The sequence below is a fragment of the Arachis hypogaea genome, chromosome 16 (genome assembly GCF_003086295.3).
Source record: "Arachis hypogaea cultivar Tifrunner chromosome 16, arahy.Tifrunner.gnm2.J5K5, whole genome shotgun sequence".
In the NCBI taxonomy this organism is placed as follows: Eukaryota; Viridiplantae; Streptophyta; class Magnoliopsida; order Fabales; family Fabaceae; genus Arachis; species Arachis hypogaea.
The window spans coordinates 111,274,002-111,291,474 of NC_092051.1; the positions used below are offsets into that span (position 1 = coordinate 111,274,002).

At 35.8% G+C, this 17,473-nt stretch overlaps 1 protein-coding gene across 1 annotated transcript; it reads left to right on the plus strand.

Annotated features, from left to right (window-relative positions):
* The first annotated feature begins 6,691 nt into the window (after positions 1 to 6,691).
* Positions 6,692 to 16,595, plus strand: LOC112754649 (transcription elongation factor SPT6 homolog). Its single transcript, XM_025802348.3, has 17 exons — positions 6,692 to 7,068; positions 7,232 to 7,330; positions 8,329 to 8,455; positions 8,601 to 8,673; positions 8,931 to 9,081; positions 9,655 to 9,793; positions 9,872 to 10,118; positions 10,208 to 10,414; positions 10,497 to 10,622; positions 10,754 to 11,140; positions 11,220 to 11,324; positions 11,402 to 12,181; positions 12,747 to 12,888; positions 12,973 to 14,144; positions 14,773 to 14,982; positions 15,060 to 15,555; positions 15,799 to 16,595. The coding sequence occupies exons 1-17, from the start codon at positions 7,038 to 7,040 to the stop codon at positions 16,248 to 16,250; spliced, it is 4,944 nt and encodes a 1,647-aa protein (XP_025658133.1). The 5' UTR covers positions 6,692 to 7,037; the 3' UTR covers positions 16,251 to 16,595.
* The last annotated feature ends 878 nt before the right edge of the window (positions 16,596 to 17,473 follow it).

A 17,473-nucleotide genomic window follows, 5' to 3' on the forward strand; every position in this document is an offset into this window, starting at 1 on the left:
AAACTTTATTATTATTTACAAATTTTCAATTTAATCCTTACAAGTATATATACTTAGGAATATTAAAAAAAAAACTTTTTTATGACAGCTAAAGTCAAATAAAAAATTATTACAAAATATAAAGATCTTATTACAAATTTGTAAAATATAGAGATTTATTTATAAATTTAATAAAATATAAGGACCTTTATATTAATTTAGTATAATAATTCTTAACAAAATTAATTTTTTTTTCATTTGCATACAACTATAAAAATATTCACGTCTCAAAATTAAATTTTGCATCATTTACTTATTTAAAAATTTGTACAAATTGATGTGTTGTTTTAGTATTACTATGTAATAAGTCTAAATAGATTGAAAAAATGAGTAAATAGTCAATTTTGTTTCTAAAAGTTTTTTGTTTTTCAAATTAATTCCTGAAAATTTTTTAATTAAATTCATTTTTTAAAAATTTGAAGTTGGTCACATTAGTTTTTTTTTCACTTTTATTGTTCATGGCATCAAAATTTATTGATATGGTACGTTAAGTGACACCACAGTATATATCTGACAGAGTTTTAATTGATTTTTAACAAGATAAATTTATAAAATTAGATCAAATTAACTTCAAATTGAGAAATTTTAATGTCTCAAAATCCTCTTTAATTTGGAGTTGATTTTATTTTGCATAAACTTATTATGTTAGTAGCTAATTAGGATTGCCAAGTGCATGTTGTGGTCAACGTGGTATTACTTAATGTGTCACATCAGTAAATTTTGACACTGTTTGTAACGAAAATGACGGAATGACAAATTTGACTAACTTAAAATTTTTTAAAGATGAATTTGATTAAAAATCTTTTGAAAATCAATTTAGAGAATGAGTGATTTTTCAAAGATGAATTTGACCATTTACTCTTAAAAAATATATTGTGATAAGTAATAACGCATATTAAGAGCATAATAATAAAAAGGAGAAAATGACAAATAGGTCTTTGACCTTTTAATCCGCAGACATTTAAGTATTCGAGAATTTGAAAATACATTTAAGTCCTTAACCTTTTCAAAACTTGGACATATCGATCCCTCATGTTTACTTGGATCTGTCAGACCCAACGAAAAAATCAAATGTGACTCCCGTGCACTAACTTAGTTGATGCAGATGCACACATGAGAGAGTTTTAAAATGGGACAAATTAGACCTAGGGATCGATGGGTCCAGATTTTGAAGAGGTCATGGACTTAAATATATTTTTAAATCATCAAGGACTTAAATGTTTGCGGACCAAAAAGTTAGAGATCGATTTATCATTTTCTCTAATAAAAAAGGTAAAGTATAATTTTATCCTTAACGTTTGCAATTTTTTTCAAAAATACTCTTAACGTTTAATTTCATTCAATTTTGTCCTTAATCTTTTTGTTGCATTCAATTTTATCCTTAAAACTTTTTATTTGTGTCAAAACTATCCCTATAAATTTTTATTTTTTTCCCAACATTTTACCTGGAATTAACGTTTAGGGATAATTTTGATACAAATCGAAAACGTTAGGAACAAAATTAAATGCAACTAAATATTATAAGTATTTTTTAAAAAAATCACATGTATTTAAAATAAAAAATATATTTTATCCTAATAAAATACTTAAAACTTTAATATATTCAATATATTAAAATTATACAAATTTAATTATGTATTTTTTAATGATATTTTTAGAACATGAGTTAGTAACATCTAATAATAATATCGTGGTATAACTTTCTTCTCCCCATGGCAATGATTTTATAATCAACGAAACAAAAAAATAAAAAAGAAGCAGACTAAAATAAGGTGTCAATGGTCATTACACACAAATAAAAATATTTAGAAACATTTATTTTCTTCTCTTAATACCTCAGAATAATTACCATTATCACATGGTTAATTACTTTACAAAAATCAATACTAATGACCTACAAAACCTATATGTTCATTAGTTTCTCGGTCCATTATTTCAGAAGTTGTCATCTTAATTGTCTAATCTTGCAGTAATTCTACCTAAAAGCTTGACACGTTACATTCTACATGTGTAAAAGAATTTTGCAATTTACACTGTAACAATGACTTATAAATTAACTTATATTTTAATATATAAATTTAATTTTAAAATAGTAAAATAGTTATATATTTCAATGTGTCATGTAATAAATCTATTAATTTTCTTTCGAACAAATTCTTAGATTATTGTATCATTTAATTTCTAATGCAATAAGCTAAACAAATTAATGCACACACTTATTATTCCAGTATTTGAAATACATTTGTGCAGTGTCATTAATGACTGAAGTTGGAGCAATAAAATTGTTCTGGTTAAAAAACTAAAAAGGAAAGGTACAGATAAATAATTATGTAGGTTAGTATTAAGAATACATAATATTTTGGTCCTTAAGATTTAGTGTCAAAATTAAAATTGTCTCTAAATTTATTTTGCATTTAAATTCATCCTCAACATTTTATTTGGTATTAAAATTGTCCGTTTTAACAAATTTAGCTTTTACAAAATTTAATAATTAAAAAAATTCTTCCTTCCTCTACCTCGCCTCTCTCTTCTCACCACCATCATCATCTACTCTTCACACCATTATTATCACCACCGCTAAACATCTGTTTCTCTCTTCTCACCATCATGACCCCACTCACCACCACCCCATCACTATCTGACTATCTGTTCATGAATCTAACAAAAAAACATAACCTTCAACAACGATCTCAAATAAATCAAAACCAAAATAATAATTCAACAACACCACGCCAACAAACAAAGAAAATTATCATCATCGTCAAAACAAACATTAACAAGAAAATCAGTCATTAACAAGAACAAAAAACATCTTATTCTTCCTCCGATTTCTCACAAAAACCAAAGAACTAAGAAAAGCAACAACAATCTAGAAACAAGAACAAAAATACCACCACCCATGCTCTATAAGATTCTCTGTTAGGAACTTAAATCTTAACTTGCCTGTAATGGCAGTGACGATGGAGCTGCGTGTTGGTGGTGGCAGTGAGTCTAGATGGCGGAAGGTAGAGAGGGAGGGAAGGGAGGCGCGACGATAATGCTGGAAACGCGAAGAACACGCCGACGACCACGACCACGACCACCACGACCACCAAGGCGATGAGGAACACGAGGCGAGGGCGAAGGCTAGGCGCAGTGAGGTGGGGTGAGGCGAGGGCGAGGCGCGGTGAGGCAAGGGCAAGGGCAAGGGCGAGGGCGAGGGCGAGGGCGAGGGCGAGGGCGAGGCGCGGCGAGGGCGTGTGATGCATGAGCATCTTTCTTATCTTTTCTTAGTGAATTTGCATGTGAAATTGTTGAATTAAATTAAGAATTAGGTATTTTAAGCCACCATGAATGCTACTTTGAGTTATTTTGCAATTTGATTTATTACAGATAGCATTCGGGCGAGTTTGACAAAGTGCAAAGAGAATTTCTGGATGTTGTCAACCTTGACCTACTCACAGTCCAACGATCATAACTTGAGCTACAAAAGTCCAATTGACGCATTTCTAGCATCATTGGAAAGCCAACTTTCAGAGCTTTCAAATGATATATAATAGTTTATAATTTACCTCTGGCACTACGACGCCAAACACTACCAAATGCCACTAACCTGAAGTTTGGTGCCAGAACACAAATTCTCCACTACCATGCTGGCGCCAAATGCCAGAATCTCAAGTTTGGCACCAGAAACGCGGAAAAGCGTGCGTACTTGCTGCATACATGATGCCAAATGCCAGAATCTCAAGTTTGGCGCCAGTATGCTGAAAAAGAAGGTTTCCAGCATGATCTTTTTTATTCCATTTGATTTAATTAGGTTTAGAATTTAATTTTTAATTAAGAAAAGATATTTTAAGTTTTAGAAAAATATATTTTACATTAATTAGGATTAGATATAAAAGGAGAAGAGATCTTGGCCTAGGGTTTCTTCTTCTCCTCTTTCGCATTTTACACTTTTCTCTGCTAGGGTTTATTTTTTCCATGAGCAACTAAACCTCCATTGTTAAGGTTAGGAGCTCTATTTATTTGGATGGATTAATACTATTATTTTCTACTTCTGATTAATGCATTAATTTACATTCAAGAATTAGTTTCATTCTTCATCCTACAGATTAGAGTATATTAGAAAATAACTCTTTTCTAACTTGAATTCTTGTTGATTCTTGGAAAAGCTACATCACTTGAATTATAAGCTTGAAACTAAATTCTCATGAACCTCTGATTATCTAAATTTAATGTGATACGTGACATATAATCATATCATCTTTGGGTCTTTAGGGTTTTGTGTGGATTTAAACTAGGGTTTGAACTTAAACCCTAAGATTAAGTGACCAAGAAATTGGCAGTTAATTGAGTTAGAGAAGGATTAAACTACCAAGGAATTGGAGTCTAATCACTTAAAGTTGCTGTGAATTGAATCTTTGCATGATCAAAGTAGTTAATAAAAATTGTTAATCCGAAAGTTTAAACATCTCTAAAACTTTAACTGTCTTCTCATATTAATTCTCACAACCAATTTACTTTTTGTTTTCTTAATCATTCTGAATTACTGGTTAATGCAAGTTGAAACTCAAAACAACCATTTTTACTTGTCTGACTAAGTGAATCATTCGACTATTGTTGCTTGATCCATCAATCCTCGTGGGATCGACCCTCACTCACCTGGGATATTACTTGGTATGACCTGGTGCACTTGCTGGTTTGTTTGTGGATTATAAAATCCGTACCAAATTTTTGGCGCCGTTGCTGGGGATTGACTGTGATTTATAACTACCTGTTGTTTATTGTTTAGATTAGGCATTCTTAATTTTAGTTTTTATTTGTTCTTGTTCTCTAATTTTCTCGTAATTTCTGAATTTAAGTTTGGTATCCCCTTAGTTATTCTATTTTTTTCCTAGTTATATTTTTTTTCAAAATTTTGTGTTCCATTTGCTTATTAATTGTTTGAATTTTCTGTTTAATTTATTCAGTTATTTTATTTTATTTCTTTTACTCAAGTTACCTCATTGGAAATTCTATGCACTCTGACGTAGATATTTCTACCTTTTCTTGTTTTCTATTTATTTATGAGCAGGAACAGGAATAAAGAACCTCTTCTAGACTTTAATCTTGAGATTGAAAGAACCTTGAGAAGGCGTTTATAGTAGGCTAGAGCTTACAAAGTCGGTGAGAATCTCAAGGATAATTTTGAAAAGGAAGTTGAAGAGCTCACTATGGATCCCAACAACAACAATGTTGTTAATCCTCATGTTCTCAATGGTCCTAATATTCCTGAGTAACCTAGAAGGACACTTGGGTCATACACTGGTCCTAGTCCCAATTTCTATGGAAATAGTATTGTTGTACCTTTTGTGGCTGTTAACAACTTTGAGTTGAAGCCTCAACTCATTACTTTGGTCCAACAGAATTGTCAATTTCATGGATTCCCGTAGGAAGACCCAAACTTATTTATTTCTAATTTCCTGTAGATTTGTGACACTGTGAAGACCAATGGTGTTCAGCCTGATGTTTATAAGTTGCTCCTCTTTCCGTTTGCTGTACGGGACAGAGCCAAGCAGCGGCTTGATACACAGTCCAAAGAGCTTGGATACCTGGGATAAGTTGGTCAACAGGTTTCTGACCAAATTCTTTCCACTTCAGAGGCTGACAAAGCTGAGGATGGATGTTCAGACCTTCAGACAAAGAGAGGGTGAGTCTCTTTATGAAGCTTGTGAGAGGTACATGTTGATACTCAGGAAGTGTCTTCCTGATATGTTCTCAGACTGGATTCAGTTACAGATATTTTATGATGGAGTCTCTAAGACCAGCAAAATGTCTCTATATAATTCTGCAAGCAGATCTCTTCACATAAAGACTCCTGAAGAGGCTACTGAGTTGATTGAGATGGTTGCCAACAACCAATATTTATATTCTTTTGAGAGGACCTCTGTGAAAAAAGGAGTCATGGAATTAGACGCTTTAGATACGATTCTTGCTTAGAATAAGGCCATGTCTCAATAGATAAATGTCATTACTCAACACTTGGGTGGACTACAAGTTTCAGCTATTAATACCCAAGATTCTTCCTACGACATGGGTGGCGGATTTCCTTAAGATGAGCCTCATAATTATGGTAAATTTTCCTCTAAACAGGTTAATTATGTGGGGAATTCCTCCAGACCCTAATAATGATCTTTTTTCCAAGACTTATAATCCGGAATGGAGGAATCACCTAAATTTTGGATGGAAAAATCAACCACAGAGACACTAGAGCTTCAATAACTATTAGGGCCATCAGAATAATTTCAATCAGAGTGATTTCAACAACAACAATGCACTTTCTCATTCTCAGAAATCTTCTGACTTGGAATCTATAGTTGCAGAACTCTCTAAAAGTACTCTTAGTTTCATACAGGAAACCAGAGCTTCACTTAAAAACTTGGAGGTTCAGATGGGCTAAATAGCCACAAAAGTTGTTGAGATTGATCAGAGGACTACCAATACCCTTCCTAGCAACACAATTTCAAATCTAAGAGAGGAGTGCAAGGTCGTCACATTGGCAAGCTTTATAAAGTTCGCTGATGCACTAGGCGAACTTTATATTTTAAACAAAGTTTGCCGATGAAGTAGGCGAACTTTAACAAATTACTCAAGTTTGCTTATTTAAACAGATTAGTGAGTTAACCATTAGACCGATCCAATTTAGTTAACACTAGTTATTACTTATTACTTATTACATATAAGGGAAAAAGAATATGGTAATCCATTGTAAACGGATCGGAGCGGGGAATACCCGATTAGCACTTTGGGTTTGGGAGTAAAACCCAGAAGCACTCAGCAGCACACAGAAATAACCCACTACTCCTCCATCTTTTCATTTCTTCACTTAGAAACCCATAAAAATCTCTCTTCCCAATTTTTTCCTGATTCGCGCTCGACAGCAGCCTGTATCGTTTTTACTCTTTCCTTTCGTTTCTCTCTGCGTTCTCTTCTCTGTCGTTTTTGCCAACTCGTTCGCGTTTTGCTTCGTTCCCGAAATCATGGCCAAGGCCGTCGTCTCTGACGAAGAAGGTGAACCCTAGAATTGATCTTTTTCCCCAAAACACAGAATATCGGATCACTTTTTTGCATTTTTATTGCGATTTGTTCTTCGGATTCTTCTGAAACTCTGACGTTATTGTGTATTTTTCTTGTGTTTTTCCCACCTTTTGTGGTGGCTCTTCGATGCGCGCAGATGAGGTCGAGTACGAGGAGGAAGAGAGGGACCCCGCTGATGGAGATGGTTTGGAAGACGGTCGGGATGTGGACGATGACGATGAGGAAGATGAAGAAGGTATTTTCTTCGTTTCGGTTTGAATTTCTGGGCATTGCGCTGTTTGGGAGCTGAAATTTTTGTTGTGTGCTCCTTTTGGCAGAGTGGTTTTTTATTTCTGCAAAATCTCTTTATAGAGGTGGTGGCGATGTTGTCGTTGTTTAGTTTTTGTTTGTTAAGAACACTAGGGTTTCGACTTTAGGCCTTCAAATTAGGGTTTATGATGTAGTCCTATTTGGTGCATGTGTGAACTGTTGCACGTGGTGAATGGAGAAAGGTTTTCTTTATTAGTTCGGTGCCTTGTGTTTAGGGACCAGAAGCATTTGCAATTTTGGTGTGTTTTCTTGACAGAGAATGAAAATACATGTTTCTGTGCCTATATTGGGTTTTTCTTGGATGAGATGACATTTGTCAGCCTGGATACTGAAGGGGTTGGGGTATTTGATGTATTTACTGTGTTGGTTCAAGTGTTAAGTATAATTTTTAACAGAATATCATGTTGTTGATTTTTCCATGTAGCAGACTCAATTAGTACATTTACTCTATCTAGTGGGATAATAAGCACAGAATTCTGAATGGCTTTATATTTTTGTGTTCTATATCTGTTGTTAACATATTATTTAAGAACCACAAGCAAGTAGCAATACCTGTGGGTTTCACTCATTTTGGGGGACAATGTTCCGTATGAGCTTTGATAGATGGTCTGCTGGATGGCTTTGGTGGGGATTCTCACATTTTAAAAATGATTTTTTGTTTATTTTGGTTGTTCTTTTGAACTTTTTTTGATTGGGAGGTTCAAATGATGGTTGCAACTTACTGTTTGATCAATCCCTCAGAGGCAGAAATGTGATTGTTGCCAACTTGGTCTAGCTTCCCTTTTGCTTGTTATGTGAATCTAATCTTTCAGTTGGTATCTTATTATCTGTAACTAGTCATGGGAATAATATTATCCCTTTATAAGCTTTAAATGATGCTTTGTATTGGCACTGATACTCTGCTGCTTTTCCAACTCAATTCAGAAGGGCAGGATGAATATGAAAATGATGGATTTATAGTGGATGATGTTGAAGATGAAGATGAGCAAGATGAAGAAGAGAGGCCAGAAAGTGATGATGAGCGGCAGAAGAAGAAAAAGAGGAAGAAAAAGTAAGTTATTTATGTTGTGCGTACCCCTCTCCAGAAAAAAGAAATTTGTTTGAAAATAACTGTACTTTCTTTTGTATTTCTTGCCTGAAATTTTAATATGTGATGTTATTCTTTTAAATTTTGATGAATTATTCCAACTGTTCAGGGAGGAGTATGTCCTTGATGAAGATGATTATGAGTTGTTGGAGGATAATAACATCAATATTCATCGTCGGAAGGTCAGGGAACTTGCATATATTTTCAATTATTGGCTTATAGTTTATAGAAAAATGATTGGGAATCCTAAACCATCTTTATTTTCCTCCTAATTTCTAAATAAAAGTAAAGAACTTTTTGGATTTTTATACTTTTTATGTTTTCATAAAAAAAAAAATTATTTTTTACTCTTGAGAATTAGGAGGAAGATTTAAGAATCCCGATCATTAACCCTAGTTGATAATATACAAGTCAGCAATAATTTTCAATTTTTCATCAGGAGAGCAAAAAGTTCAAACGGCTGAAAAAAGGTCGGAGGGATACCGAGGAGGAGCCCTCTGGATTATCTGGTGAAGAGTTTGATGGGAGTGGTAAAGTTGGGCGAACTGCTGAGGAGAAGCTTAAACGCAGTTTATTTGGTGATGATGAAGGTACTTCCTAATTCTGCAGGTTTATATTTTGGTTTCTAATTGAGAATGCCCTCTTTTGGAAGAATGAGTTTTTTGAATGTATACCAAATAATAGTTTTCTATTTCATGTTACTCTCTGGTAAAATAAGGGTGAAACTTGCTCCCAATAAGCAGGAAGTTACACGAGAATAGTGTTTGGTCTAGTTTTTAAAATCTAAAATGGCCATAATAAACATTATATCAAAGAGCTAAAGTTTATAAGTTGAAATCCTAAATTAATGGAAGACTAGAATGATCTTTTTTAATTTTGGCGAGCATATGCCAACTCTCAGAAATATCTCATGCGAGTTCTCAAGAATGGTGCCTGGCTTTTAAAAGACCAGACCAAAAGCACTAACTTTTTGATTTAGCAAACTGAAAAAATGGTATATGCTTTTTTTTTTTTAAGCTAGACCATTCCTTCAAGCTTTACCAAATCCACTCATAATCTGTCTATTCGGTGTGGAGCATCATTTATCTGCCAAAGCTATTTTTCATGCTCAAATATACACTTGTAATCTAAATTCAGTTACATCACCTAAACATGAATTACAGGAGCTCCACCTGAAGACATTGTTGAAGAAGAGGAACAAGGAGAGGAGGAGGAGGAGGATGCAGACATTGGAGAAGATGATGAAATGGCTGACTTCATTGTGGATGAAGACGTAATGGATGAGAATGGAGATCTTGTGAGGTATTTTGAACATGTTGATTTTTTTCTTATGTAAGATACTATTATTTGTTTTAATGATATGTTGAAAAATCCACGTAGACGAAGGAAGCTGAAGAGAAAGAAAACTAGGCAGGCACCAGGTGTCTCTTCATCAGCTTTGCAAGAAGCACAAGAGTTATTTGGTGATGTGGAAGAATTGTTGCAGAACCGCAAGCACAAACTGGAATCGAATGAATATAGAGAAACTAGACTTGAGGATGAATTTGAGCCTATTGTCCTTTCAGAGAAGTATATGACAGAGAAAGATGACCAGATAAGGGAGCTAGACATTCCGGAGAGAATGCAGGTCTTTAGAGATATGGAATTAGATGAAAAATTTTCTAATCACCAAGTTGTATTGATATATTATAAGCTTTTATTTTTGGTCCACTGTAGATATCTGAGGAGAGTACCGGTGCTCCTCCTATGGATGGAGGTATTTTAGAAGAGGAGAGCCAATGGATAGTTAGCCAACTTGGCAATGGTGCAGTCCCTTGGATTTCCAAGAAAATCACAAGCAATCAAAATGGGGCTAAGGAACTACCAATTGAGAAGGATGATATTTTAAGATTTTTGGAAATGCATCATGTGCAGAAATTAGATGTCCGTGTCAGATGCCTTAGACTTGCCTCTTTTTGTCTTCTCCTCCCTTTATTTTCCTAATGTGGAACTTCTTTTGTTCTAGATTCCTTTTATTGCTATGTATCGGAAGGAGGAGTGCTTAAGCTTATTAAAAGACCTTGAGCGATCTGAAGATGGTGATGAGAATTGGGATAAGAATAACAAGACACCTACTCTAAAATGGCACAAGGTTTGGTAACACTGATCTGGTGCTTCTGGTTTTTTTACATATATTTATTTACGTTGTTTATAATATAATATTATGTTTACAATTGACAACAGAATTATTTTTCTGCAAATGGATTCCTTCTGTCTGTTTAGGTTCTCTGGGCTCTACAGGATTTGGACAGGAAGTGGTTACTTCTTCAGAAGAGGAAGAGTGCCCTTCAGCAATACTATAGGAAAAGATTTGAAGAAGAGTCACGCCGTGTTTATGAGGAAACACGACTAAACTTGAACCGGCAGTTGTTTGAATCTGTTATGAGATCCCTGAAGGAGGCGGAATCTGAGAGGGAAGTTGACGACGTTGACTCCAAGTTCAACTTGCACTTTCCACCAGGTGAAGTTGGTGTTGATGAAGGCCAATACAAGAGGCCAAAAAGGAAGTCTATGTATAGCACTTTCAGTAAGGCAGGTCTGTGGGAGGTTGCAAGCAGGTTTGGGTGCAGTGCTGAGCAACTTGGGTTATGTCTCTCACTTGTTGCTCTGGTAAGTATACTTCAATTTGATATTGCCATTTGTTTTGACACTAAACTAAAGGTTCTATTTTCCCTTATCTCTATTGTAGCATGAGTTGGAGGATCCAAAGGAAACACCAGAGGAGATGGCTTCAAATTTTACATGTACCATGTATGATACCCCTCAAGAAGTACTTAAGTGTGCTAGGCACATGGTATGCATATTTGACCTTGCTCAGGTTTATCCTTAAAAGTGGCCTTTGATTTGATTCTAATGGATATTTTGTTTCAGGCAGCTGTTGAGATAAGTTGTGAGCCTAGCATTAGGAAGCATGTTCGCACTCACTTTCTTGATCATGCGGTGGTGTCTACCTGTCCTACTGCAGATGGAAATACAACAATAGATTCTTTCCATCAGTTTGCTGGTGTGAAGTGGTTGCGCGAGAAGCCATTGTCCAAGTTTGAGGATGCCCAATGGCTCCTTATACAGAAGGCAGAGGAGGAGAAACTTCTCCAAGTTACTATTAAGCTTCCTGAAGAGTATCTTAATAAGTTAATAGACCAATTTAATGAGTATTATATTAGTGATAGTGTTAGCAGATCTGCTCAGCTGTGGAATGAACAGAGGAAGCTGATATTGAATGATGCAATCTTTCGGTTTCTCTTACCATCTATGGAAAAGGAGGCAAGAGGTGTTTTGTCAAGCAAGGCAAAGAATTGGTTACTTATGGAGTATGGGAAGGCATTGTGGAGTAAGGTTTCTGTGGGGCCTTATCAGCAGAAGGAAAATGATCTTAGCTCTGATGAAGAGGCCGCTCCTAGGGTTATGGCATGTTGTTGGGGCCCTGGCAAACCACAGACAACTTTTGTTATGTTGGATTCTTCAGGAGAAGTGCTAGATGTGCTTTACACTGGGTCTCTTACTTTTAGATCACAGAATGTCAATGACCAACAACGGAAGAAGAATGACCAGGAACGCGTGCTTAAGTTTATGACAGATCACCAACCACATGTTGTTGTTTTGGGAGCTGTAAATTTGTCTTGCACTCGTCTAAAGGAAGATATATATGAGGTTGGCATCTTGGTTTTCTTGTTATGCATTAATTTTTACTTCCTTATATATGATGCTTCACCTGTTCCTGCAACTCTATTCTCTTAAGCAAAACATTTAGTTGTTTGATGCTTATCTTCTAAAGTATTCATGCTAGGCTGGGCTTGCACTAGTTACTAGTCCCATTACTTGACCTCGAGTAGGAAATAGTTGTTGCTGGCTTGTACTATTGTTTGTAAATAAAGAAATCAAGTATGTTTTAATGTCATAATTATAACCATTGTGACCCTATAATACCTCTGCATTGAAGCATGGACTGAAATCTTTTGTAGTTAGAGCTTGTGTAAAACCATTTGATAAGTAAATTAGGTTTACAGTTGCCTTTCTCTGATGTTTATTGGTTCTTTTACTCTATAATATGATATTTTTGTCCGAGTCATGTATTATCCATTCATTGTTTTATTTTATTTGTATCTGGCAGTTCTTTTTGAGTTGTGTGAAACTTCATTCCATGTACCTGACCTTGTCGATGAGGGATTTTATTATTTTATTGTAGGTCTCATGTGGTATACTTTATTTCTATTAGGTCATTTTTAAGATGGTAGAGGAAAACCCTCGAGATGTTGGGCATGAAATGGATGGGCTCAGCATTGTGTATGGGGATGAATCTCTTCCCCGTCTTTATGAAAATTCACGAATTTCCTCCGAACAACTTCCTTCCCAACAAGGTAAGTACTACTGCATTGATTGGGCTCAGATCCTTCCCCTTTGGGAATCTTATAACTGATTCTGTGTGTTTATTACATTGGCAGGTATAGTGAGGCGGGCTGTTGCACTTGGTCGATATCTTCAGAACCCATTGGCAATGATTGCAACATTATGTGGACCTAGAAAGGAAGTATTATCATGGAAACTGAGCTCTTTAGAGAGCTTTCTTAACCCAGATGATAAGTTTGCTATGATTGAGCAAGTTTTGGTAGATGTGACTAATCAGGTTGGATTAGATATTAATCTGGCGATAAATCATGAGTGGTTATTTGCACCATTGCAATTTGTTTCCGGGCTTGGTCCACGAAAGGCTGCATCCTTACAGAGATCGTTGGTGAGAGCTGGTGCAATTTTTACTCGGAAAGACTTCCTGACAGAACATAAACTGGGTAAAAAGGTGTTTGTCAATGCAGTTGGGTTTTTGCGTGTACGACGAAGTGGGTTGGCTGCTAGCAGCAGCCAGTTTATTGATTTGCTGGATGATACAAGAATCCATCCAGAATCATATAGTCTTGCTATAGAGTTGGCTAAAGATGTCTATGAGGAGGATGGAACAGGTGATGCAAACGATGATGATGATGCTGAGATGGCCATTGAGCATGTGAGAGACCGGCCTAGCTATTTGAAAAACCTAGACGTCGAGGAATATGCTGCTGGAAAGAAACGCCAGAACAAGATAGAAACTTTCTATGACATAAAAAGAGAACTGATTCAAGGTTTCCAGGAATGGCGTAAGCAATATGAAGAACCAAGCCAGGATGAGGAGTTCTATATGATTTCAGGTGAGACTGAGGAGACTCTGGCGGAAGGTAAAATTGTCCAAGCCACTGTTCGCAGAGTGCAAGCCCAGAAAGCAATATGTGGGCTTGAATCTGGAATGACTGGAATCCTTATGAAAGAAGACTATACTGATGATTGGAGAGACGTAGTTGAACTTTCTGATAGGATACACGAGGGTGACATACTCACGTGTAAAATCAAGTCAATTCAAAAGAATAGGTATCAAGTCTTCCTTGTTTGTAGAGAGAGTGAAATGAGAAGCAACCGTTTTCAAAACAACCGTGATCTTGATCCTTACTACCATGAAGACAGAAGCTCTCTGCAGAGTGATCAAGACAAAGCTCGGAAAGAAAAGGAGCTTGCGAAGAAGCATTTCAAGCCGAGGATGATTGTCCATCCACGCTTTCAAAATATAACTGCTGATGAAGCAATGGAGGTTTGTTTGAGTAATTTTATATCATGATGTGTGTTCTATTGGCCTTTTATTTCAATGGTATGACTTTCTTGTGTTGCAAAATTAGCCTCTAGTCCTCTATTTATGCACATCTCAACAGTCTTGGACTTCAGAACTGAATACTCGACAAAGACTCGAGAAAAACTACTAAATTGATGATTGCTTCTAGATTTAAATTAAACGATTGAGTTGGTTAGCAGTTGGTTTGCAAAGCTTTGCTTTGACCATTTTATGGAAATTCATGTTAGGCATACAGATTGCTTTGCAGGACCTTTATTTAGATTCTATGTACAAATATATCTGACCAAGCAAATATCAATATGAGCTTTCCTCTGCTGGTTCTTTAGTATGACGTTTTCTTCAAATGAAATCTTATTTGTTGCTTATCTACTGTTTTGTCTAGACTCTAGATATCCCTGAATCAACTGAATCAATTATAATTCTAGTTCTTGAAGTTTGTGTGATTCTTGGATTTGGTAGGAGTTGATACCATATTTTTGAACTGCAGATCCTTGAAAATGAAATAATAGATTAATAATGTTTCTTTTAGTTTAGATTTAATTTAACGGTTGATAAATTATTGCTTAGCCTTACTTCTATGTGAATGCAGTTCTTGTCTGACAAAGACCCTGGGGAAAGCATTATTCGTCCTAGTTCACGTGGACCTTCATATCTTACTTTAACGCTCAAAATTCATGATGGAGTGTATGCCCACAAAGATATAGTTGAAGGTGGAAAGGAACATAAGGACATTACAAGCTTGCTTCGAATTGGGAAGACACTCAAAATTGGAGAGGACACTTTCGAGGATTTAGATGAGGTCAGTCTGTGACTTGGTTTCTTTTGATGCCTTTCTTTTGGTAGTGTGATTAACTTCTCCACATCATTTGTTCTCAGGTTATGGACCGTTATGTTGATCCCTTGGTGACTCATTTAAAGGCAATGTTAAATTACCGCAAGTTCAGGAAGGGTACAAAAGCAGAAGTTGATGAACTTTTGAGGCTGGAGAAATCTGAGTATCCAATGCGCATTGTCTATAGTTTTGGCATCTCGCATGAACATCCTGGAACATTTATATTAACTTATATAAGAAGTACAAATCCACATCATGAGTACATTGGACTTTATCCAAAAGGATTCAGATTTCGCAAGAAGATGTTTGAGGACATTGATCGGCTTGTGGCGTATTTTCAGAGGCATATTGATGATCCCCAGCATGATTCAGCCCCTTCCATAAGATCTGTGGCTGCTATGGTACCAATGCGAAGCCCTGCGGCTGGTGGTTCATCAGGGGCATCTACAGGTAGTGGCTGGGGAGGTTCAAACAATGAGGGTGGTTGGAAGGGTAACTCCTATGATAGGGATCGATCATCTACTCCTGGTTCCAGGACAGGTATACCAATGAGTTCAATTCTGGTTTACTGCTGAACTTATTGGGTGTTGTTAATGAATCTATGGTGGTGCTACGGAATACACACAACTCCATGCTTTGCTGCTATTAAAATGGTTAATGGTTTTAGTTCTACTTAGATGAATTATAAATTTTGGCCTAGTTAATCTATTTCTCAGTTGCATGTAATTATACAATTTGCTTTCACTGGAAGACATTGACACTTTTGTATTATTTTTTCTACAGGACGGGGAGATTACAGACACAATAATAGAGATGAACACCCTAGCGGAGTGCCTCGTCCATATGGCGGTGGACGTGGTCGCGGACGCGGACGTGGTCGAGGTTCTTACGATAACAATAGAGGACATGGCTCCAATAATGAAAGGCAGGACTCCGGGTATGGTGGATCTAGATGGAGTTCGGCTAAAAAGGATGCAGATGATTTAAGCAATTTTCCAGGGGCTAAGGTCCAAAATTCTCCTGGAAGAGAAGCTTTCCCTGGTGGTTGGGGGGGAAGTGGTGGAGGTAGCAGCAGTGGTTGGGGAGGTGGAAATAGCGGCGATGACAACGGGGGATGGGGTGGTGGTGCAGGTCCAAGCGACACCGATAATGGAGGCTCCGGCTGGGGAGCTGGCTCTAAGAAAGCATCTGACAATGGATGGTCTGGAAATGCTGGGGGCGGCTCTGGTTGGTGAACTGTTGAGAACTTAGTTTAGCTTGCCCTCAGGCAGTTGCTTCATGTTCAATTCATATTTGACCTACATTAGCATAGCATACCTGTGGGGGGATTAGCTTCATCTGAAGTCATTTGACTGACTGACATGTAATCAACCCTCTTTGGCGCCTACTTTTGCACTCGTAATTTGGTTGTAAATATGTGTAAACTTGAACAGATGTAGTCGAGCGCACGGGAGAGTGCATTTGATTTTGTCATTTTTGCTGAAATTAGGTAGTAACTTTTATGAAATTATTGGTTTTTTGGCTGCCTGTTAGGTGATGCTTTTATGAGGAGCAAAATCTTAAAATTGTCTGTTGGAAAATTAGTAAATTTTTCACATAATTTTAAAGAATTATTTCATTCATTTATTTAAAATTTTAAATCACGTCACCATGCATCATCGGTATCAAGCAAACAAAAATATTCTCTACATACAAGTCATACAAATTCATACAAGTCTTTTTAGCCTAATTTATTTTACGCATCATTATTTCAATCAACGCAAGAATATATATCTGCCTCTTTTGAAAGTATTTTGTTTTCCTTTTTTAATTTTTTCAGCGTTTTAGATCTACATTCCTTTTCATCTTTGCATTTTTTTCGTTCATTTTTTGCATTCACTTTCTTTGTTTTTCGCAATTTCTTTCGTTCTTTACGTTTTTGAAATTAAGCTCTGAAATCAGTTTTGAACAGTTATCTCATTGAAGATAATGAATGGTTTAAGTTTAGATTGTCAATTGAACCAGCACGAAGTAGATTATTATTTTCAATTCAATAAAGTGACTGATGTGTGGTTCGATTATAGTTAATGTTTTTGTTAGTAGTTTATGATTCTGTAGGTGAATAATATTGTTTGTTTGTGAAAATTGTTGTTCATCGTTGATAGTTTGAGTTGAATGTAATATAGGAGTTCTGATAAATTTGTATTTAGGAAAACTTTCGATGTATATCAGAATTCTTTCGATGTATTTATAGGTTTAGACTTTTCAGTTGGACGAGGGTGAGTTGTATTATTGTTTTAAATCTAGTTGATGTAGTGAGGTGTGGTTTGAATTTAGTTAATGTAGTTTGTTAGTAGTTTATGATTTTGTAGTTGAATCATTTAGTTTCTGTTTATGAAAAATTGCTGTGCATAGTTGATGATGAGTTCTGAATATGCTTTTATTATTTTTGATGATGAATTTCGGTGTATGTTATCCT

Coding starts and splice junctions, on each gene's coding strand:
- LOC112754649 (XM_025802348.3), top strand. CDS start 7,038: ATGGCCAAGGCCGTCGTCTCTGACGAAGAAG. Junction 9,082..9,654: donor TTTATTTGGTGATGATGAAG/GTACTTCCTAAT, acceptor CATGAATTACAG/GAGCTCCACCTGAAGACATT. Junction 10,415..10,496: donor ATCATGTGCAGAAATTAGAT/GTCCGTGTCAGA, acceptor CTTTTGTTCTAG/ATTCCTTTTATTGCTATGTA.